General features: G+C 35.5%; 1 protein-coding gene across 1 annotated transcript in view; it reads right to left on the bottom strand.

Annotated features, from left to right (window-relative positions):
• The window catches only part of FAM227B (family with sequence similarity 227 member B), a 195667-nt gene that overhangs the window by 149605 nt on the left and 20674 nt on the right, over positions 1-25388 (bottom strand). The window contains exons 6-11 of the mRNA XM_032481224.1: positions 24947-24982; positions 24371-24475; positions 22075-22173; positions 15861-15962; positions 12410-12536; positions 178-315 (exon numbers count right to left, since the gene is read on the bottom strand). Coding sequence (XP_032337115.1) covers positions 178-315; positions 12410-12536; positions 15861-15962; positions 22075-22173; positions 24371-24475; positions 24947-24982 — 607 coding nt within the window. The remainder of the gene's footprint in view (positions 1-177; positions 316-12409; positions 12537-15860; positions 15963-22074; positions 22174-24370; positions 24476-24946; positions 24983-25388) is intronic.

The following is a 25388-nucleotide window of genomic DNA, read 5'->3' as shown; positions in this document are numbered from 1 at the left end:
TTTTACAATGAAAATCTAAAATGTAAAGCAATATTCAGATTACTGTAACACCAGTCTATAAACCAAATGTTATTTTAAGACCCTTACCAAAAAATAAACCAGAAAATTTTGACAAATAATGACTTACTTGATTTTGGCCATCTATTTCAGTCTGCAGTTGATAATTAATTTACTTACAAGCTGATAAGCGTTCCTGACTTCTTGCAGTCCTGTCCTTTACAGATTTTGAAGGTATTTTCTTGCTACCATGAATGGTTGTTGTGGAGAGTTCTTTCAGTTTCCAGTGGGTCCAAAAGCCTTTTTGAGGTTTTAAACCTGTTAATACAAAATGTATACTTAGCCAAAGAAATTAAGATTTAAAAATAGCTTTTAATTTATCAAAGCCTTTTTATAAGTATTATACATTTCATTCTCACAACAGTCTTGTGAGGATTGTTGGTCTCAAGTTTCACATGAGGGAATTTCTATATAGAAATGTTAATTTCTTTTCATACAAGAATTAGAAGAGAGATATTTTCGAAAAGAAATAAATAGAAAAGAGATAAACTTGATGTGTATCCTTCTGACACACACATAAAAGCTAAGTTCATATATGGACAAAAGAAGAGATTAACTATTGTGAAAACTTGGAAAGGACCTAAATATTCAATAATAGTACATTCATATAGTGGATCATGAAATATCCATTACAAGTTACCTTTTAAGTGTCTGTTAATATATAAAAGCAACCATAATATATTTTTATGTGACGGGCAATATTACCTTACACGTATGTGTGGTTACAGCTTAAATGTTAACATGATTGCCTCTGAGCATAGGTGATTATTGTTTTAAAATTTTTCCTATCTGTATCTCCTATTACTTTTTAAAATAATGTTTATGAATCAATTTTAGTACCCTAAAAGTGATAAATATAAATTTCATTTTAAAAGTCCCACTTTTATCCCAAAAGCTGTGCAGGGTTGAGTAATTCATTTAAACCTGCTAAACATTTATAACCTCAGCAACAAAAATGAGAATAATAATTCCTTTGTATACTTCATATGATTATTCTGATGGTTAACTGAGATAATTTATGTTAACATTTTCAGTAACAAGTGTTCAACATGGATGAAACTAGTCTATGTTGGAAGGATATGCCTTCACAAACAGACATCTTCAGAGACCAGAAGTGAGCAATGAAGTTTACTCAAGAAAGACCAATTTTGTGCCTGTGTAGATGGGCTTATAATAAAACTGAGATCATCCCACTTTCTGTTAATCCTAGGATATTAATCAAGTATGTGCTTTAGTCTATGAACAACAAATCCCAGGTTGCTGGGCAACTCTGGGAGGGTTACGGAGGGCTTGCTCCCTCTAAGACTTGAGTAAAATTTTCCCTTTTCCTTCTGTGCAACAGTTTTTCATAAATCCAATACTGATGTTTTCATTTTATTCACCCCCAGGAGGCAATAACCTATTATTCATAAGAGTTCAGACACTGGAGTCTGATAGGCTTAAGTTGAAATCCTGGTTCTGTTACTTAATAGTAACTGGACAAATTACTTAATTCTCTTAACCTTGGTTTTCCCATTTAGAATGGGAACAATAATATATTATTATAAGAGCATAAGGATTTTTGAGGTTTAAATGGGATTTTTAATGTAACATGTGGATTTCTGTTACTCAGCTGGCTGTTGACTTTATTGTGGATTGAACCCTCTTGCTGTACGTACAAATGGAGACCAGTTGTTGTGTCTAGCTTCTTGCCCAATTCTGAGTCCAGCAAACACTCATCTAGCATAGTTCTGCAGTTCCTTCAGTGTCTACCTATACTCTTGAGTCAGGCTTTGAAGATTACCTTAATTATCACTTTACTTCTTTGCTTTCAAATGCTTTTAGTGTTTGCTATTTCTTTCTTGTAATTCTTCTATAGAGTAGACATTTCGGGCAGAGCCATCTACTTGTTATATTTTTTAATAATCACTAAAATTTTGTGATTTTATTATACAAATGCAAATGTTGATGAATGTTACATCTCAAACCTAACTCCTGATTCCATAAAATCCCATCACCATGACCTCTTACAATCTGTACCATTCAGTAACTATCTAGTTGCTCAGGCCAAAATTCTTGGCATCATCCATCGCTGACTCTCTTATTTGTTCCACTCTCAACTTCTGTGTATCAGTAAATCCAACGGATTCTGCCACAAGACTTATCTACTGTAACTTGCCAGCTCGTCCTCCTTTAACCAACCTGTTCTAACCAACCACCATCTCTCACTTTTATTATTGCAATTATCTCCAACTGCATTCGTGATTTCACCCTTGTCCCCTCTATGGTCCCTTACCCCCAAAGCAAGTGTGACACTTTATAAACATATTTTAGGTTGTAATTATTCTTTGCTCAAAATCATCCAGTGCTTTTCCATTTCAGTCATAATGAAAGAAAGAATCATTATAACTACCTATAAATTATGATGTACTCTGACCTACAGCCATATCTCTGACCTCAATTTTCAAATTAAAATTCCTTTCTCATGCTACTTCAGCCACACTGGCTTCCTTGCTATACTGCATATATGCTAATCTTCTACCTGCATCGGCCTTTTCATATGCTGTTCTTTCTCCCTAAAAAGTTTTCACCCCAGATATCCACATAGTTCATTCTCTTATTTCCTTTGGGTCTCTTAAAAATACCTTCACATAAGGTATTGTTAGGTGACCCAGTATGAAATAACACCAGCTTTAGTGAATGTGTATATAAACAAACATAAGGGAGCCTCCAAAAGGTAGAGATAAGCAGGCAGACTGGCTAGGGACCTCAGGACCCAAGGAATAACACAACAGTGAATTCCCTGGGTTTTCTTTTTCACTCGTATTTCAAACTGGGTGCTAGAGAAACCAGAATCCAGAAATGGTAACAGGAACCGATAAAAGAAGTCTCAAGAAAAATCCTGCTCTCTCTAGCCAAAGGATGAGGAAAAGGACAGCCTAGTAGGAAAGAAAAAATTTAAACAGGAAGTATTTACTCCGGCCAAACACAATAGGAAAACTTGCAGTTCCAACCCCACCACTGCCAGAAAAGGTTGGGTGGAGAGCCTCAACTTTCACTTCCACCAGGTGGTATCAGAGGAGGCAGAGAAGAGATTGAGACTTCTATTCCCAAAAGACTGGAATGAGGAACACTTTCCCCTCTCTTTGGGAAGTGATGTCAGAGGAGGCCTAGTGGAGACTTTGACCACTGGCCAGATATAACAAGGCTATCCTCCCCTTTATGGTATCAGTGGAGGCCACGTGAGGAGCAGTAACAAGGCATCCCAGCCTCTCAAAGCCAGAGTGGTATCAATAGAGGTCTACTGGGGAGCCAGAACAATCCTCCTCCCACCACAATGTCAAATGAGTCCAAGTAGGGAACCTACACTTGCGTTCCCCATTCAGTACTGCCCTTCTTCCCCAACTAGAACAGTGTCAGAGGAGGTCTATTAAAACATAAAATTTAGATAAGATTCAGAATCTTACAATACCCCAAATGTCCAGGTTTCAATTGTCACATAAAAAACTAGGAAATTCAATTTGAATGAGAAAAGATAACAAATGCCAGCATCTAGATGACACATATGTTAGAATTACCTGACAAGATTTTTCAAGCAGTTATCATAAAAATGCTTAAACAATGATGAATACACTCGAAATAAATGAAAAAACTAAGTCTCAGTGAAGACATATAGGATATAAAAAAGAACCAAATGGAAATTTTATAACTGAAATGTACAATATCCAAAATTAAAAAAAAAACAACAACAAAAACTAAACTAAATGGATGGGCTTAACAGCAGAAAGAATTAGTGAGCTGGAAGACAGAATAATAGAAATTACCAAATTTTCAATCTTCAGATTAATTCTACTGGTCATAGCCTTATAAAATTTCTTGAACAAGAAGTTTTTGTTTACTTCAGTATTTAAAACTATCCATTCTGATAGTTAAATATGATAAGGTATTTATATTAGTGTTCTTGCCTTTACTTCAGGCAGTTTACATATGGAATGCATTCAAGAGCCATAGGAAGAGCCTAAAGTAGACATCCCCACTGGATTTACCAGAGGACTTCAAAACCTTTTCTTATAAATCTCTTAGCTCATTGCTAGTGCCTCATCTCAATATGTTACACAAATGCTTCTTCAATTATGTAACAGAAACCAGTTAAAAGTACAAGAATTGAAAAAGCATTAAAACTATATTTGTAGATGATATGACATATGCACCGAAAACTCTATAGACAATCAATGATAAAACTAACTCAAACAAGCCGGACGGAGATGGCGGCGGAGTAGAAGGACGCTCGCAGGTCACCCTCTCCCACAAATACACCAAGACCCACATCTACAGACCCACTCAGCCAACCAGAGCACCTGTGGAACTCCGACAGAACATCGCCCTCTTCAAAAGATAAAGACGCCAAAAATCTGGTAGGAGAAAAGGAAAAAAGAAAGAACAAAAGGCAAAGCAGCGCGGGTCGGGTAGCGCGGGGAGGGAGCGGCAAAGGAGGACTGGCGCTCGCTCGCTGGGTCTCCCCTCTCCAACTGAGAGGCCAGCGGGACGGAGGGGGAGCCTCCGAGGCTTGGATCTGTACAGAGCAGCCCTTGACTAACAGAACTAAGTTAAACGGGCACAGAGCGTCCCCCCGACACCCAGCCTGAGACGCGGGCTGGCAGCGGTGGGCAGGGCCATGCTGCACAAGCCGGGCGGAGGACGGGGGAGGCTGCACGGAGGCAGCCCCGGGGGAACGCAAGGGGCTGCGCGCCGTGGCTGTGGCTGCACAGGGCAGAACAACCTGGGCCCTCCATAAAACAGCAAGGTTGATGTGCTCTCGGGGGAAGGGTGCACACCCCCATCTCTGAAAACCCGCGGAAAGTTTTCGGGGGAAGAGAGGCGGTGCTCAGGCACAGCCGCCATATCCTCCGCGCTGAGCACCGAGGCGGGGGCGGGGGCGAAACCTGCATCCACACGAAGGGCTTAGCAGCCTCAAAGGCCAGACTGAGACTGGCCTGCAGCCCGGGGCAGATAGGATCCTTCCATCCTGGTCCCTCAGAGAACTTGCTCCACAAAGACAAACAAGGAACTGGGTTTTGGCTCGGAGCAGGGACAGGGCTGTCCCTAGGTCTTCCCCGAGCCCACCTGCGGAGTGCCGAATAGGGCGGAGCGCGCAGCCACACAGAGAGCGGAGCTACCGGCGGTGCAGGTAGAGGGAGAGCGGCCCCCCGCCTTTCGGGCAGGAACACAGCCCCTGACCTAGGTGCTGGGAGGGGGCACGACCCGCCCTCCTACCTGGCCAGTCTGCAACATCTGACTGCGGCATCCGGAGGGGCAGCGATCCGCTCGTCCACAGCAGAGAGCTGCACCTGACCCAGTGTTAGGAGGAGGCGCGATCGGCTTGCCAACAGGTGCTGGGAGCAGCACAGAAGAGGGCGCCAACGGAGGGCCTCTGAAAACAGCAAGCTGAGCTTCCAAAACAGGACGAAGACAAAAAGACTTCACATTAAAAGCACACAGACTCCAGGAGAACACCGACAACCCCCCCTCTTTTTTTTAAATCTGTTTTTACCTGTTCTATTTTCTATTACTCTCTTAATCTTTACTTCTTAATTCATTTCTATTTCTCTTGGGTTTTGATGTCCTGCTATTGATTAGACACAGGTTTCAAATACATCTATTCATCTCCCCCCCTTTTTTTTGTAAAGGTTTTAAAAGGACGTCTCAACCCGATTAATACTCTGCTTCAACTCACTCTTCTATTATTCATTATACACTGTTTTCAAACCCTCTTTCTCCCTTCTTTTAAAATTCTTTCTCTCCCTCTCATTTTTTTTTCTTTTTTTCCTAAGTTCTATTCCTAAATAGGCATCAGATAGATAAAATCCTTAAGGACCAAAATACACAGCTGATACTCCATAAACCACAGTGCCAGGGAGGTATGAGCAAGATGAAGAAGCAGAAAAACCTTTCCCAATTAAAAGAACAAGAGAAATCCCCTGAAAGAAAGATCAACGAAATAGACATCGATAGCCTACTAGATCAAGATTTCAAAAAAGGAGTGATCGAATTGCTGAAGGAATTAAAAGAGATAGTGTTTAGAGATATAAAATATGTCAAAAATGAAATTGAAGCTATAAAGAAGAGCCAAGTAGAATGGGGAAACTCATTGACACAGATGAGGAATGATCTAATAGCTGTGCAAAGCCGACTAGATAATGCAGAGGAACGAATTAGTGATCTAGAAGACCAGGCAATAGAAAGCACCCATTCAGAAGAACTACAAGAGAAGCAAATAAAAAATAATGAAAATAGCATAAGGGACCTATGGGATAATATAAAGCGTCCCAATCTTCGCATAATAGGGGTCCCAGAAGGAGAAGAAAGATCAAAGGGGATTGAAAAGGTTTTTGAAGAAAGCATGACTGAAAACTTCCCAAACTTAAAGAAGGAATCAGATATCCAAGTACAGGAAGCTCAGAGGGTCTCAAACAGGAAGAACCCAAATAGACCCACACCAAGACATATCATAATCAAGATGGCCAGAGTCAAGGATAAAGAAATGATTCTAAACGCAGCAAGAGAAAAGCAAAGAGTAAGTTACAAGGGAACCCCCATAAGGCTCTCAGCTGATTTCTCTACACAAACACTACAGGCCAGAAGGGAGTGGCAAGATATATTCAAAGCCCTGAATGAAAAAAAGATGCAGCCTAGGATCCTTTATCCAGCAAGGCTATCCTTGAGGATAGAAGGAGAAATAAAGAGTTTCACAGACAAAAAAAAAAGCTGCAGGAGTTTAGCAACACTAAACCCATGCTAAAAGAAATATTGAAAGGGCTATTCTAAATAGAAAAGCAGCAGGATGCTACAGAAATGAGAAACACACAACTGGAAAGGTGATAACTCATGAATTACAAATAAAGTAAACATGAAATTATAAAAGAAGACATACAAATCACTGAGAGTGGGAGAGGGAGGCAGGGAAATATAGAATATTTTTTTCTTTCTTTTTTAAATTTTTTTAACAGTAGGATGGGTTTGAGATCATGTTACTATCAGTTTAATAAAAACAGTTACAGTAATGGGTTGATAGATTTACAAAAAAGGGTAACCACAAGCCAAAAATTTACAAAGGAGTCACAAAAATTAAATAAAATCCATGATAATACAAAGGAAAATTACCAAACCACAAAAGGAAGAAGAAAGGAACAAAGAGGATATACCAATTCAACTGCAAAGATAAGTTCAAAATAGCAATAAACACACATCTATCATTAATTACTGTAAATGTTAATCGACTAAATGCTCCAGTCAAAAGACACAGAGTGGCAGACTGGATAATAAAGCAAGAACCTTCAATATGCTGCATACAAGAGACCCACTTTAGGGAGAAGGACACATATAGATTGAGAGTGAAAGGATAGAAAAGGATATTCCATGCAAATGGAAAAGCCAAAAAAGCAGGTGTTGCAGTACTGATTTCAGACAAAATAGACTTTAAAACAAAGGCCATAAAGAAAGATAAAGAAGGACATTTTATAATGATTAAAGGAGTGATACAAGATGAGGATATTACACTCGTTAATATACATGCACCCAATATAGGAGCACCTAAGTACATACAAGAATTACTAACAGAGATAAAGGGGGATATTGATGGGAATACAATCATAGTTGGAGATTTTAACACTGCATTAACATCACTAGACAGATCTTCCAGACATAAAATAAACAAGGCAACAGAGAAATTAAATACTACAATAGAAAAACTAGATTTGGTGGATATTTTCAGAGCATTACACCCCCCAAAAATAGGATATACGTTCTTTTCAAGTGCACATGGAACATTTTCTAGGATCGATCATGTACTTGGGCACAAAAGAAACCTCAACACTTTTAAGAAGATAGAAATTATCTCAAGCATCTTTACTGACCACAATGCCATGAAACTGGAAATCAACAACAGAGAAACAAAGGAGAAAAAAAGGAAAGCATGGAGATTAAACAATATGTTATTGAAAAAACAATGGATCAATGAGGAAATCAAAGCTGAAATTAAAAAATACCTTGAGACAAATGATAATGAAAGCACAACGACTCAAAACCTATGGGACACAGCAAAGGCAGTGCTAAGAGGGAAGTTTATAGCGATACAGGCCTTCCTCAAAAAAGAAGAACAATCTCAAATAAACAATTTAACCCACCACCTGAATGAATTAGAAAAAGAAGAACAAAAAGCCCCAAAAAGCAGCAGAAGGAAGGAAATAATAAAGATCAGAGAGGAACTAAATACAATAGAGATTAACAAGACCATAGAAAAAATCAACCAAACCAAAAGCTGGTTTTTTGAAAAAGTAAATAAAATCGACAAACCTCTGGCCAAACTCACAAAGAAGAAAAAACAGAGAGCACAAATTAGCAAAATAAGAAAGGAAAATGGAGAAATTACAACAAACAAAATAGAAATACAGAATATCATACGAGAATATTATGAAAAACTATATGGAACCAAACTGGATAACCTAGAGGAGATGGACAAGTTTCTGGAAACATACTGTCCACCAAAACTGAATCAAGAAGAATCTGAACACTTGAACAATCCGATCACTAGAAAGGAAATAGAAATAGCAATTAAAAACCTCCCTACAAATAAAAGTCCAGGACCGGAAGAGTTCACCGGGGAATTCTACCAAACATACAAAGAAGAACTCATACCAGTCCTTCTCAAACTCTTCCGACGATTGAAAAGGAGGGAATACTCCCAAACTCATTCTATGAAGCCACCATCACCCTGATACCAAAACCAGGCAAAGACACTACCAAAAAAGAGAATTATAGGCCAATATCACTGATGAACATAGACGCCAAAATCCTCACCAAAATTTTAGCAAATAGAATCCAGCAACACATAAAAAAGATTATACATCATGACCAAGTGGGGTTCATCCCAGGGACACAAGGCTGGTTCAACATACACAAATCAATCAGTGTAATACATCACATCAACAAGAGAAAGGACAAAAACCACATGATCATCTCAATCGATGCAGAAAAAGCATTTGATAAAATTCAACACCCATTTATGATAAAAACTCTCGCCAAAGTGGGTATAGAGGGAACATATCTCAACATAATAAAAGCTATATATGACAAACCTACAGCCAGCATAGTACTCAACGGTGAAAAACTCAAAAGCTTCCCACTAAAATCTGGGACAAGACAAGGATGCCCACTCTCACCACTCCTATTCAACATAGTCTTGGAAGTCCTAGCCACAGCAATAGGGCAAGAGAGAGAAATAAAAGGGATCCAAATTGGAAAAGAAGAGGTAAAAGTGTCACTATATGCCGACGACATGTTACTATATATAGAAAACCCTAAAGGGTCCACACAAAAACTACTAAAGCTGATCGAAGTATTCAGCAAGGTAGCAGGTTACAAGATTAACGTTCAAAAATCAGTTGCATTTCTTTACACTAACGATGAATCAACAGAAGAAGAAAGTAAAGAAACAATCCCCTTTAAAATAGCACCCAAAGTAATAAAATACCTAGGGGTAAATCTAACCAAGGAGGTGAAAGAATTATACACAGAAAACTATAAACCATTGATGAAGGAAATTAAAGAAGACTTTAAAAAATGGAAAGATATTCCATGCTCTTGGATTGGAAGAATCAATATTGTTAAAATGGTCACACTGCCCAAGGCAATCTACAGATTTAATGCAATCCCTATCCAATTACCCAGGACATATTTCACAGAACTAGAAAAAATCATAATAAAATTCATATGGAACCATCAAAGACCTAGAATTGCCAAAGCATTACTGAAGAGAAAGAAAGAGGCTGGAGGAATAACTCTCCCAGACTTCAGACAATACTATAGAGCTACAGTCATCAAGACAGCATGGTATTGGTACCAAAACAGACATATAGACCAATGGAACAGAATAGAGAGCCCAGAAATGAACCCACAAACTTTTGGTCAACTCATCTTTGACAAAGGAGGCAAGAATATACTTTGGAATAAAGACAGTCTCTTCCGCAAATGGTGTTGGGAAAACTGGACAGCAGCATGTAAAACAATGAAGCTAGAACACTCCCTTACACCATATACAAAAATCAACTCAAAATGATCAAAGACTTAAACATAAGGGAAGATACAATAAACCTCCTAGAGGAAAACATAGGCAAAACATTATGTGACATACATCTCAAAAATTTTCTCCTAGAAGAAATAAAAGCAAGAATAAACAAATGGGACCTAATGAAACTTACAAGCTTCTGCACAGCAAAGGAAACCAGAAGTAAAACAAGAAGAAAACCTATGGAATGCGAGAAAATTTTTGCAAGTGAAACCGACAAAGGCTTGATCTCCAGAATATATAAGCAGCTCATACGACTCAATAAGAAAAAAATAAATAACCCAATCCGAAAATGGGCAGAAGACTTAAACAAGCAATTCTCCAAGGAAGACATACAAATGATCAAAAAGCACATGAAAAAATGCTCAATATCACTAATTATTAGAGAAATGCAAATCAAAACTACAATGAGGTATCACCTCACACCAGTCAGAATGGCTGTCATTCAAAAATCCACAAATGACAAATGCTGGAGAGGCTGTGGAGAAAGGGGAACCCTCCTACACTGCTGGTGGGAATGCAGTTTGGTGCAGCCACTATGGAAAACAGTGTGGAGACTCCTCAAAAGACTAGGAATAGACTTACCATATGACCCAGGAATCCCACTCCTGGGCTTGTATCCAGAAGGAAATCTACTTCAGGATGACACCTGCACCCCAATGTTCATAGCAGCACTATTTACAATAGCCAAAACATGGAAACAGCGTAAATGTCCATCAACAGGTGACTGGATAAAGAAGAGGTGGTATATTTATACAATGGAATACTACTCAGCCATAAAAACCGACAACATAATGCCATTTGCAGCAACATGGATGCTCCTGGAGAATGTCATTCTAAGTGAAGTAAGGCAGAAAGAGAAAGAAAAATACCATATGAGATCACTCATATGTGGAATCTAAAAAACAAAAACAAAAACAAAAACAAACAAACAAACAAAAACAAAGCGTAAATAAAGGACAGAAATAGACTCACAGACAGAGAATACAGACTTGTGGTTACCAGGGGGGTGGAGGGTGGGAAGGGATAGACCGGGATTTCAAAATTGTAGAATAGACTACACTGCATAGCACAGGGAAATATACACAAAATGTTATGATAACTCACAGAGAAAAAAATGTGACAATGAGTGTGTATAAGTCCATGAATAACTGAAAAATTGTGCTGAACACTGGAATTTGACACAACATTGTAAAATGATTATAAATCAATAAAAAATGTTAAAAAAAAGTTAAAAAAAACTAACTCAAACAAAATGATTAAGTATGAGAGTGACATAAAATTTACATACAGAAATGAACATGAATTTTGGGGGGACACAATTCAGTCTACAACAGGTCTATAGGATATTTGTTCTGTTTTTGTCACATTTTTTTCTTATAATATTTTTATATGAATGCTATGTTCATTTTCTTTTTGCTTCTTGTATTTGAATTAGTTGGATTTTTCTTTGTAATTAGGAGACTCTTGTTTGTATGTGTATTGATTGGGTTTTCTCAGGGTTGTTTTCTAGTGCTTACCTCCCAAGGACTTCCTCCTTAAAATATGAAACATTTTCTTATAGAAATGATTTGGTTACCAAGAACTAACACAAAATAGTTTTTAAAAATGAGTCAAAATTTGGATGGAAAGATTTATAAGAAGAACTAGCACTTGAAAACAGTCAATAGCTTTTGGTAGTCTATAATGGTATAGTAGTCTTAGAAAAAAATACTGGGAAGGTCATTCCAGGAATGTCCTAAATCTTCCCCTAAATACTCTTTGAGAGAATTTTACTTCCCTTCAGGTTTTGAGCCCTACCACTCCTACCTAAACAACAGCATGATTCAAAAAACAAATTTTCCTTGATTAATGATCATATGTTCTACAAAGAACTCAATTAGCTCCAGAATTTACCCAATATTATTTGCTATAAAAATGCCAAAAGTGTTCCAAAAGCAGCTTAAAACATTTATCTTCCAAATATAAAATATATATGGCATGATTTTCTTTTTGTGTTATTTCGGATTTCTACAATAATTCCACTGCCTATAAAATTATTTGGCTTCTAAAATGAGTAACTGATTAATATTAGTATAACAATTTTCAGAAGAAAACGATTAATCATTATTATTTTAAAATATAGACATCAATATGCTATGTTTTGTAAGGCAAAGAACTACAAATGTTTTGACTGGAGTAAATGAAATACTACAGTTCAAAAGTTTTAGGTACTAAAATAAATCATCAATACTTAAATGACATTCATACCTGACAACCAGAGAAAAATGGTATTCCCTAGATCTTCTTTAAATTCATCATTAAAGAGATTACTGGATTCTGGAAATGCTTTCTGGAATGTTGCATAGATAGCTTGTGCCAAACAATCAGGATACAACTACCAAAAATAGTCATATTAGAATAATTTCATATAACATATCTCAACCACCAAAAAATTATTATTTGTGAACTGTATGTGTCCTTTTTTCCTTATAGCTTGCTTTTTGCCATTTATTACTTCTTTGTACCTCTCACTGAGGAATGTGAAGAAAGCAGAGCTGAAAATAAAGTCAGCCAATTTGTGTATGTGTTAGCATTTTGGGAAAAACTTTAATTTGGGTAAAGGATGAATTAAGAAAAGGTTTGATGATTCTACATTTATTTCATTTAACCTTTCTATTCATATCCTCTTTCACAAAAAAGGATATCCTCTTTCAGGTCATTATAATAAAAAGCATACATTTTTTTAAATTGAAATATATTTGACATGCAACTGTGTAAGTTTAAGGTGTACATGTTGATTTGCTACATTTGTTTACCACCGCAGCATTAGATAACACTCTATCACATCATGTGTGTGGTGAGAATAAAGAGCATGTTTGAAAATAACTGAAGCTCACCTGTTTAGGTGAGTTAATGTATTATAATAACAACTATAAAACCATGATCAGATATCAACAAATAAATGGCACTACTAGTATTCTATTAGACTTAAAATCCCTAAATTACAAAGTGACTAAATACAGAAAGATATTAGATTTTTATATTAAAGATTTAAAATATTTTTATTTACTGTTTTGGTATTCTGCATTCAAAAAGTATTCACAAATATTTAGCACTTAATAATGTGAAAATAATGTAAAATTTTAGAATTGGAAGGGACCTTAGAGGTCACTGTCCCAATTCCTGAAACCTGTAAATGTTAATTTATAAGCCTGCAAAAGGGCTTTGCAGGTATCATTAAAGATCTTGAGATGGAGAGATTACTGTAGATTATCTGGTGGGCCTCAAATGTAATCATAAGTGTCCTTACAAGAGGGAGGCCGAGGAAAATTTTACTATAGAAGAGGAAAAGGCAATGTGGAAGAAAGAGACTGGAGGGATGTGAACAGAAGCCAAGGAATGCTGGCAGCCACCAGAAACTGGAAGAGGAAAGGAATGGTTTCTCCCCTGGTGCCTCTTAAAGAAACTAGCCCCACTGACACCTTGACTTTAGCCCTAGAACAGCATACACACAAACACACACACACACACACACACATACACACATGACTTAAACAGCACGTATATATATGAGACAATATGAGACAAGTTTAAAGCCACTAAGTTTGTGATAACTTGTTACAGCATCAATAGGAAACTACACAGTCACCTAAACCAGTAGTGTTCAAATCTGCTGGTAAGTGATGGCATTCTTTGAAGAACTTAATTGGGGGGCGGGGGTGGCAGGCAAGAGAGGAGCAGAAGGGAGAATGCTCTAATATACTGATATATTTAATTTTATTGAATAAGCCATGAACATTTTTACTACCATATACAAACATATATCATAACTGTGGTATATAAAATCATACTAAAATTAAAATTAAAATGTTGGAAAAGGTGAGTAAGGGGAGCTTTTGAAAGTTTTCTGTGACTATCTCACCTTTGGGAGATTAGAGGTAAAAGGGATCAAGTGTCAGTGTTGGGAAAATTTCTGAAGGATTATCACTATATGACATTGAAAGATAGTGAAGTATAAGCCATACTAAATATGTTTAGATTCAGTTAATTTCTACTCAACAGTGAGACCAGGAGATAATTTTTTGATTCTTAAATATTCATAGATCTCTCTCTCTTTGGTTGGATAAATCTGATGAGCCTATAGTAACAAAACCCCACCTATCTGAGTGAGTTAAAAATAATGGAAATTGGTCAATGAGATGAAGTGCTATTTCCACTTAAATAGCTCTGGAGGCAACAGACCTGTAGGAAGGTGGCCTGGTTTTTTAGCATAGAAACAGGGAGAGGGAATATTATAAGAAGACTGAACACAGGTCACGGGGTCAGGTCACTAAGGTGTACTTTGTACTTCTTGTTTGTTCTCAAGTGAAGCTTTGAATCTTGGTTAAACACCTTCTAATTTCTCCTTAGAAAAAGTCACTGAACATAGGGATTTAGGAAAAAAATCAAAAGGCATATCCATCCCAAGAGAGAACATTTGGACCATAAATGTAGGACAAGAAATGAGAGAATGAGAGATAAGCAATGGTGCCACTACTTCCTTCTTTGTTCACGGTAAATAGAACTTTTATCCCTAAGAGCCCTGTGTTAAAGCATGCTTGACTTCATCAAACCATGCAAATAGGCAGGACACACCACAAAAGCATAGACTTGGTGAAAGATTATGGATAGCAGAAACAGCTGGGTTTGTCATCTCTAGATAACTTAATTACCAAAAATCCTAACCATTAACTAATTTTTCCCCCGCAAATGAGAAATTTAATATTAGCAGAGAAAATCCTAGTCTATCTTTCAGAACAGCAGAGTTCTACAAAGCAATTCATGAATCATGGATCTAATCAACCTCTTCATCAGATGGACAACCAGCTGTGGAACTGAGAGACTGCAGGGCTTGCCAGGATCACCTGGGTAATTAGCAGCAGATTCCAGTCATAAAGTTAAGTCTCCTTATTCCCAGGCCACTACAGGTTTCCTTCTTTGACACTGCATGTGTATGTTGTGAGATAGCTCAAGATTGAACATAAATATTTGGCAATTTAGGTTTATGTTTTCATCATGAAGGATATTTATTTTTACTTTAGGTTTTACCCATGGAAACATGTACTGACTCCAAAATATTTACATATTTCTGATTTACAAATGTCAACACAACAAAGTACTTGAATGTGGCTTCTCCTTTGAAATGCTAGATGTTTACATTTTGAAATACTCAATGAAATTCCTACATATTTTCATTTTGCATTACTCAAGAACATCAATTTTTTAATCAAATTATTTTTATAATAGACATAGTAAAACAAATATTTGATTCATAAATGTGTCCTTTATCACATCAGGTACTTAGTATTTAGGCTTAACATGAACTTGTTAAGTCCTTTTAGATCAAAAGATATATTATAAAGTAAAATGAAAATGATAATTTTATAGATAAAAAGAAGTATCAAATATATACATGGAATAAGCCAATAGTTTTCAAAATTACTAACATGCAAACAAATACCTATACCACATTAAAGAGATTCTGTAAGGCTTTTAGTCAGTAAAATACAATATTCTGGGGTGAGGGGCATAACTTAAAATATTACCATTATTTACTCTACTTCAGGCAATTTTGCTCTGAGTAACAAAGTATGTTCTCATATGTGTTAAGTAAAATAACTTTTTATATTTCATGTGCTGTAAAGAATAATTAGCATAATTATTTAATTTGTATGGTTACCTGAAAGAATGCATCCTTTCGACTTAGAGGTACGCTCATGAAAAGTGACACATAACTTTCTGAAATTCTATCAAACAGGAAATCTTGATTTTCTCTGTCAGGCTTGAGAAATAAAACATGAAAGGAATTTAAATTATTAATATTACAATTTAAAGTTAGAATTTGCATAACATCAGTAATTCCACCTATTCTTAAAGGGAACTCAGTTGCTATAGAGGAATGAGCATAGGTTTTAACATTATGCAGACCTGAATTTGAATGCTGGCTCCGTTATTCATTAGCTGCACTATCCCGGGGCAAGTTAATTAAGTACTGGTTTCCTTATCCACTAAATGTAGGTAATATATACATATCTTAAAGTAGTATCTTAAAATTAAATAGGGACAGGGATCATGTTTTGTTCGACTTTGTATTTCAAGCTCTCAGCACAGTACCTGGCACACAAAGCACACAAACATTTGATGAATTAATGAAGGTTCTTGAATAGTAGTTGACACGCAGAAGGCAAGCAATGACTTAGTTGCCTTCTATTATTCTATAACCATTCCAACTCTTTCATCATCAGTAACTTAGTATAAAATTGAAGTGACTACTGGGATGAGACAGCCATTGCCAGTACTGGTAAAACTGTGACATGATAGCCAAACTAAAAACAATGCAAGGAGAATGCTGTAAGGAAGAAATCTGTAGTTAACAGTAATGTCAGTATTAAAGTGCTCATGTAGCACCTTGAATTCTTGCTCTATTAAGCAATGAAGAGATAAATCAGAGTCCAATACTAGGAATTAAGCAATAAAAATGAATTAAAGAGTCCAAATTCATTTATGATGTCAACTGTAGCACAAGCTGGCATTAATAAGTTCTGGTAATAAAATTTTAAAATTATCAAATTTAGTGGTAGTTTTCCATGAAATTAGCAAGCCAAATGACCTGGGATTCATAAGTGCTTAGGATCCAAGACCTAAAATGCAAGTTAGTTATCACTAAGATTAAGTCTCTCTATTTTGGTGGTTGCATTGATACTCAAAAAGAGTAAGAGAATTATTTAAGGTTATATATACATAGTTATGTAACTAAGAGCCAGACTAGAATCTAGGTCTCCTTACTCCCAAGCCAGGTCTCATGTTTGTGTTAATAAGTTTACGGAAGGAGTAACAGAAATAATGATAATGTTAGTAGTTAAAAATTCTTGATCAATTACATAATAGGCAGTGGTTCTAAGATTTAGGGTTGTATGAGAATAAAATGAGATTATATACATATATTATTATATATATAATTATATATATTATATATATATATATAAAATTTACTAATTAACAAACTTGGCATGTTTCAGCTACACAATCTACACTTAATATGTATGGAGAAAAAAAATTTACTCCAGAATATGTCTTGGATACCATTCAACAATTCAATAATACAGTTCAACCTAAAGTCCTCACCATATCTACCGCCACAGGAAACTGAGTAGCAAAATGGTATGGTAAATTTTTGATATGCTTGAAAAGAAAATATGCCCTATAGTTGTTGGATATTCAGGTTACTGATATGTTCATTAGGTTTAGATATTTAACATATGTTAAATCATACTTCCATTCCAGGAATACATCTCATTGCTCAGAGTGTACAATCCTTTTAATATACTGCTAAATTCACTTTGCTGGTATTTTGTGGAGGATTTTTACATCAATTTTCATCAAAGAGGCTATTGGTCTGTAGATTTTTTTTGTCCTTATAGTATCTTGGGCTTTAGTATGAGGGTAACGTTGGCCCCTTAGAATGAGTTAGAAAGTGTTTCCTCCTCTTCAGTTTTTGGAAGAATTTGAGAAGGATTGGTGTTAATTCTTCTTTAAATGATGGTAGAATTCATCAGTGAAGCCAACTGGTCCAGGGCTTTTCTTTGTTAGGAGGTTTCTGATTACTGACCAAATCTCCTTACTAGTTACAGGTCTGTTCACATTGTCTAGTTCTTCAAAATTCAGTCTTGGAAAATTACATATTTCTAGGGATTTGTTCATTTCATACAGGCCATCCAATTTGTTACCATACATTTGTTTATAGTACTCTTATAATTCTTTCAATTTCTTTGCTAGGAACGTTCCCACTTTCATTTCTGGTTTTAGTAATTTGAGTCTTTTCTCTTTTTTTCTTTTTTCTTAGTCTACCTACAGGTTTGTTAATTTTGTTGATCTCAAAAAACTAACTTTTGGTTTCACTGATTTTCTCTGCAGTTTTTCAATTCTCTATTTTATCTATCTAATCTTTGTTATTTTCTTCCTTCTGTTAGCTCAGGGTTCAATTTGTTGTTCTTTTCCTAGTTCCTTATGTAAAGATATGTAGTTCCTTATGTAAACATGCAAAGTTAGACTGTTGATATATTGTTTTTTGACGTATTTACAACTATAAATTTCTCTTTAAAGCACTGCTTCTGCCACATCCCACAAGTTTTGGAATGTTGAGTTTTGTTTTCATTTGTCTCAAGGTATTATCAAATTTCCCTTGTGATTTCTTTGAGTCATTGGCCGTTTAGGAACTCGGATACATTAACAATGGGAGAATAATTTGTACATCCAGTTGGAAACAACTTGGCATTATCTTGTTAAATTGAACACTTTCATACCCAACAGTGCAGCAATTCCATTCCTTACCTATCTTGTAATTTATGTGTGAGAGCTGGACTTTATTTAATAGAAGACTAAAACCTGAGGCATCTAGTATTTACGCTTGGGAATAGGCATATCTCTTTTGTTAGCCTTTAGGGGTTTGAGTCAATTAAGCCAAAATGTTAAGCTGTATTTGGGTTTTGTTTTTGCTGTGGTTACTTTCAGTGAAACATATGCTTCAAATTCCTCCTGCATTATCTTGTTTTTAGGATTCTTGAAGAACCAGATTTTTGAATTCATTTCCTCTAATTCCTTCTGTTTTTCTTTTTATTGGTTTCCTCTCTCATATTCATTATTTCCTTTCTTTTGCTTCCTTTGGTTTTCATTTCTTTCTCTTCTTCTAGTTGCCTATGGTAGAAGCTTAGGTCATGGTTTTCGAGAACTTTCCTTACTTTGAATTCAGGCCGTTTAAAGCTCTAAATTTCCAAACACTGCTTGAGTTACAGCCCACAAATTTGAATCTATATTTTCATTTTCAAGAAGTTCAAAATACTTTTCAATTTCCCTGTTGATTTCTGGTTTGACCTACAGTTCCTGAGAAGTGTGTTATTTAGTTTCCAAATATTTGAATATTTCCCACATAGCTTTCTGTTATTCATTTATAATATAATTCCATTTTGGTGTAAAAATATACTTCGTATGACTCGAAGTCTTAAAATTATTAGGATGTTTACCTAGCCCAGAATATAGTTGGTAAAGGCTTAAAGTGTACTTGAAAAAAATAAGTATTCTGCTGTTGTCAAGAATGTTTAGTAAATATCAATTAGATCCATCAAATTGGTGAACAGTGTTGCTTAAGTCATCTGTATCATTCTATATCATTACTGATTTTCTTAACATACTACCAATTATTGAAATGAGGTGTTGAAATATGTAACTATACTTATAGATTTGTCTATTTCTACTTAAAGTTTTAAACATTTTCATTAAACGTATTTCAAAGCATTTTAATTAGGTGTATAAATATTTATGATTGTTAGGTCACATTGATGAATTCACTACTTTATCATTATATAATTATTCTCTTTTTCTCTGGCAACATTCTTTGCTTTGAAATTTGCTCTGCATAATGAGTTCAAAAAAGTTGTGATTTTGTCGGTTATATATGGCTTGTCTTCGTTGTTATATGGGTAGAAGTGATAACAATTTTCTGCCTTCTGAATCTTTTTTGGAGCCAAAGTCCCAAGGCCAATTTTATAAACATTAAGGGTATATTATTATTGGAATTCTTCTAGTTAAACACTGTCAGGGAAACTTTTGTCATTAGCCTATACATCAGCTAGAAATTTCTGCAAGGTTGTGTTCTCACTACCAGTAGAGTAACAGTAACAGCAACAATAATAATAAAAGTTGGACACTTACTATAAACCTACTTCTATGTAAAGAAACAACTTCACATCCATTTTCTAATTCCCAATGAACAAATCAGGTAGGTAATTTTTTAATTTTATGAAAGATTTTGAATAGTTACTTATCTAAGTCACATCATTTCCCAAGTAGATAAACTAGTTTGTGAAAGGCTGATCTTGATTCTATTATATTGAATCCCACATTACATTTATGTAGTATTTCAGAGTTTACTAGGGATGTTATTCATGTCACTTATAGTACATAAAAACTTAAAGGTGTATGCTATTTTTAGCTGTTTTTTAAAAATTTTTTATTTTGTTTTAGAGATAAGTAAAGCTCAGAGAGACTTGACTAGCCCAAAGTCTCATACTAACTACCGGGAAAACAAGATTTAAAATTTTAGTTTCCTAGATTCAAGTCCAGCACTTTTACTACTAGATCAAGCTACCACTAGATCATAGGCAACAAAGGCAGTTTGCTTTTATATCACTCATCTAACAATGACTGAAACAAGTTTTAGAGCCAGCATGCTGAAGCAGGCTATATTCTAGAGCAGAATTACACGTTTTTTTCTTATTACACTATTGGTAATTAAATTGTACAAGTGGCTCAGGGTTCTATTCCAGCTGTAGTTATGAAGTCAATACTGTTTTCATTCATAAAGTAGATCCCGAAAATAGACAGAATGTATGTTTTGTACTCACCTGAAAATGCAGTACAGCTTTAAATATGAGCTTACCCAACAAAATATTCAAGGAGTGGTTCTGTTCCCACACAGTGATGGTAAATGCATGAGCAACCCACCATACTTAGTTGGTGAATTTAGGAACCTCAGGTCATGTAATTTATCTAGTTCACTGGCAGATATATATAAACACACACACAAACACACACACACATAACGATGTATATAATATACAAACTATATATATGTCTGTGTGTATATGTATTTTAAGTATAATATTTTAAAATTATTACTAAATTACTGTATTTTAATTTCAGAAAGCCAGTAGTTTTAGAAAATAATTTACTTGAAGATAAGATTTCTAATTCTTTTGCTATTCCAAGGATAATCTTATAAATGTCAAATGTGACTAATTTTTTGTGTCAAATCTGTTTGTTCAAAATAATAAAGTATTATATGGCTTGACAAAACAGTTTTTAGGAACATTGCTAGATTATGTTTCCTTCAGAAACTTGTTATATTTAATTATAACAGATTTAAGTGGGAAAGTAATGTTTCCTCTCTGTTATCATGAAAAAACATAAATTTGGGATCCAGATCTAGAGAAATAAGTTTAAGGTAAGGAAACTGATTTCACAAATTTCCCTATGTAATTACCTTTGTAGAACTGATACACCACTTACTATGCCTCATTCAACCCTTAACAATATCAGAGGTACAGGACGGATACTCTTACCTAGAATTGCACTGATTATTCTAACATAAAGCACTAACTAAACAGTTGGTACATAAAATTGGTAACACCCATTCCTTCACAGTCTGACATTTCTGTGAGAATCCACAAGCAGTTTTCTTTGGGTAATCTGAGCCGGGGAGGAGGAGAGCTTGGCCTGTCTTCAGGCTTCCCTGAAGGGGCATGGCACACATTCTTAATGCCCAGACAGTAATCCCCGCCATCGCTCTCCTCCTCATTCTTCCAGACCCAGAGGCCCCACAGCAGTCCCTGGTATCCTCTAGCGTAAGACTCATGTCCTGCTTATTACTTATTGCTCTTATTGCGGAATTCCCAGGTATGCATGTCTTTGTCTTTTGTACCCTAAGCAGAGTTTTTACCTTTCTGAGTCAAGTGAGGACCCTCTCCCCATCCAATCTGTAGACTGTTTTCTAAATGAAACCTTCTTTGATGTCACTGATCTGCAGTGGGTTTTCTGTTTAGTGTTCATCAGCACATGACAGTATCAAGTAAAGCTACAACTTTAGCATTCACTGTAAGTTTGATTTCACTAATCTTGTTCTGCTTAATAAAGACTCTGGATCTTTGAAGACTCCTATTAAAGTTTTAACTCTTCTGAAAGAATTCTAGATTTCAGACAGGATTTCTAACATATGCAGAATACTTAAAAACCAAGCTCTGTGACAGAACCAGAAAGACATTTTTTGAACCACTGCTACCTCTACTGAAAAGTTAATTATGCAAATCCACTTAAAAAAAGTTTTAAAAATATCATTGTACCTTAAATTTATGGAGAAACCACCACCAAAAGGAATCATGCAAAAGAGCAATAGAGGCTTCTGAGAGAAAATGAGTCCTCCAGATCTTAAAAAATTTTCCCTATGGAAAAAAAAGACATACGGAGATCAACTTAGTATACATTATAAAACATGTTAATGTAAATAGGCTTTATAAAGAATATGTATTCAATAGTTACAGACTGGCACTGTTCAACAGAAATTTAATGGGAGGTATATAAGCAATATTAAATTTTCCAGTAGACATTTTAAAAAGTAAGGTGAAATTTAAGTGATATATTTTATTTAATCAAATATATTTAAAGTATTATCATTTTAATATATGATTAGTATAAAATTATTAATGAAACATTAACAATTCTTGCATTCTTTTGGGTACCAGCTCTTTGAAATACAGTGTATATTTTATACTTACAGCACATCTCAATTTGAACACTAAATTTTCATCATAAATACTAGACCATAATTAGTTCATAAAATATATGGTTGTAATTTTGTTCCAGCCATATTGAAAGTTGTTCAATAGCTGAATCAAGTATTAGTTTTTAAATTTATATATAGTTAAAATAAATAAAATTTTAAAATTGAGCTGAGTCACACTGGGGACATTTCATATGCTCAATAATCACATGTGATTAGTGGTCATTGAAACGACAGTACAGGTTAAACCAAGAACAGCAAAAATCCAAGACACATGCTACAATCTCCTTTTTATGCTGACAACAGGTGTCAATAATCATGGAAATCTATCCCAATGGGTCCATCCTAAGTCTAGACCCTATCTAAATGCAGTTTTCTTTCTAAGCAGTCGATCAAAATTGGCACATAAAATCAATTTACCATGACTACTAGAGACTATAAATCTTGGTTTCAATAGGTGCATTTAACAGATCATTTTATCTTATTCACTCAAAGTTTTTAAATGCCAGATTCAGTAGAGCTCAAGATTTTTTTTTCATGAAATCCAGAGAAATTAATTTCTGTTCCTTGTGATTTATGATAGGTGTACATGCATCCATGCTTAAAATACAGTCTGATGTCAGAACACAGAATGTTAGAGTTAAAAAGATTATAGATTATCTACAACATTCATAAGATTACTTTAGCAGTAATTTGTATTAATTTCTTCTTAAAACAATAAAACCTTTCCCCTGAGGAAACTGCAAAACATAGTCAGGGAAAATAATAAATATGCTCACGGCCAGGCATAACAACTACCATTTATAGTTTTTCTCTTAAAAAAATGGATCAGGTGATTCTATCATGAGAGCAGGCTAAAACTTCCCTCTCACCAAAATCCCATAGAATATAAACGAGAATTGAAAACATCTATATCAGCACAGAAAGTAAGTGTCATTACTGAATCATTTCAGGTGGAGTTGTCAGTTGAGGTGCTCTGTGGCTCCCCAATGAGGAGCAAACAGGAGATCCAGACTAAGTTAATCAGACTGTTTCTTGGAACACTCTCTTGAAGATGAAACACTGAAGAGATACACTCTTCCATCTTGAAGAGAGTGAAAAATGAGTACAAAATAATGTTTAACGGTTGATTATACACCTTGTGATGGACTAGCAGGAGAGAAAATAGGGATTTTTGTGCTGAGATATAAACAGCCACAGGAAGGCTGGGGGTGAGGGATGGGGAAGACGGCCTACGAGCAGCCAAGTCCATTTCAGACAACTGAGAGGAGTCTGCCTGGCGGTACAAAGAGCATTGTTCAAATCCCCAGGAAACAAACATTTTTAGGTGACTACTTAGCATTAAGCAGTGGAAATCAATACCAGTAACCGCTCAACCCTCCTCCTACCCCTGGCAATCAATGGCCAAGGATCTAGTTACCTTCCTACGCCTGCATTTTTCATCAGTTAGCTACCCTATAGGGATGCTACTCAAAAATTCCCCAGACACGTGGAGGTTCAAAAAGTGGGTTGTGAGGAAGGGCTCTCATAAATTACTTTGGGATCAAAATAAGCAGGCTAATATATCCTGAGCTGATAGGGCAGGAAGAGGGAGGGGAAAACACCTGTTACTAGTCACATGCCAAACCAATGCACACTAGTAACCTCAGCCGCCTGAGGCAGTAACAGAATCTAATGTATTATCTTCTGGTGATCAGGGTGTTAAAAAATATCACTGGTCTTTCCTGTCAGATATAATGCCCAAAAGAATTAAATCTTTCTTAACACCTGATTTGTCATAGCTTTCAATAAAGGTCTGATTCATTAAATCATACTCTCAAAAACTTATTATACAATAAAAAAAAGAATTGTTTACATACAGCAAAGTTATGGGCTTTTAAAATAAAAAGATAAATTCGTTCAGCATTCAGATGTCTGGGTAGTTGAGTAAGCTCATTTGTCTTGAATCCTGGGAAGCTGTAACCCTAAAGAGAGAGAAATTTGACAGAACAGGAATTACTTCACTCTTTTCAGTTCAGTAGTCTCATATGACTACAGAAGACAGATAAAGATTTAACTATTGTTCATTAACAATCATCTTACTAATTTTTTTTTACTAAAATAAGTGAAAAATACTTATCCCACCCAAGAAAAATCTTCATATTATCTGTTTCTATGAAATTAAGAGTCCTGGCATATTTATAAGCCAAATCCAAAAGTAAAACAATACCATATTTCAGAACTAATTTTGATATAACTCAAATTATCAAGAATTTTAGCTAGACTACATCTAAAGAAATGAACTAGGCACAAAGAGACAGCTTCTGTACTTGTCCCCAACTCTCTCTCCTGGGGCCCCTATCTATATTTATAGCTACATCTACATTATTATAAACATTCTTTTATTGCCACAATACTTTTAATACACAATCTTGTAAAACAGAAATTTTAAATACCTCTATATCCTTCTTCGTTTCCATTTCATCTGAAAGCTGGAAGACATTTAAAATAAAATTTTTAAAATTCTAAATTTAAGAATTTTTATATTTTGTAACTTTGTTAACTTGTGTGTGTGTGTGTGTGTGTGTGTGTGTATGTGTGTGTGTGTATGTGTGTGTGTGTGTCTCCTACTGAGGCCTAAATGCTGTTGCTGTATTAGTTGCTGGTAATACAAAGATGTTCCTTGCCTTCAAGTTAGTCAGAGTTCAAGAGGGGAATCAGACACATACACAAACAAAACACAAAGAGGTGAGAACTATAACAGAAAGATAAACCACTTACTGCAGGTTGGGTTCACTGGGAATCAGACTGTGCAGTGGAATTCAGTGTTCAGAATGTTTACTGGAGTGCCTTTGGGATCAATATCTATAGAAGGCAAGGGGAAGGGCAAGATCAGGG

This window comes from Camelus ferus, chromosome 6 (genome assembly GCF_009834535.1).
Source record: "Camelus ferus isolate YT-003-E chromosome 6, BCGSAC_Cfer_1.0, whole genome shotgun sequence".
Lineage (NCBI taxonomy): Eukaryota > Metazoa > Chordata > Mammalia > Artiodactyla > Camelidae > Camelus > Camelus ferus.
This window is presented reverse-complemented; position numbering and strand designations above follow the sequence as displayed.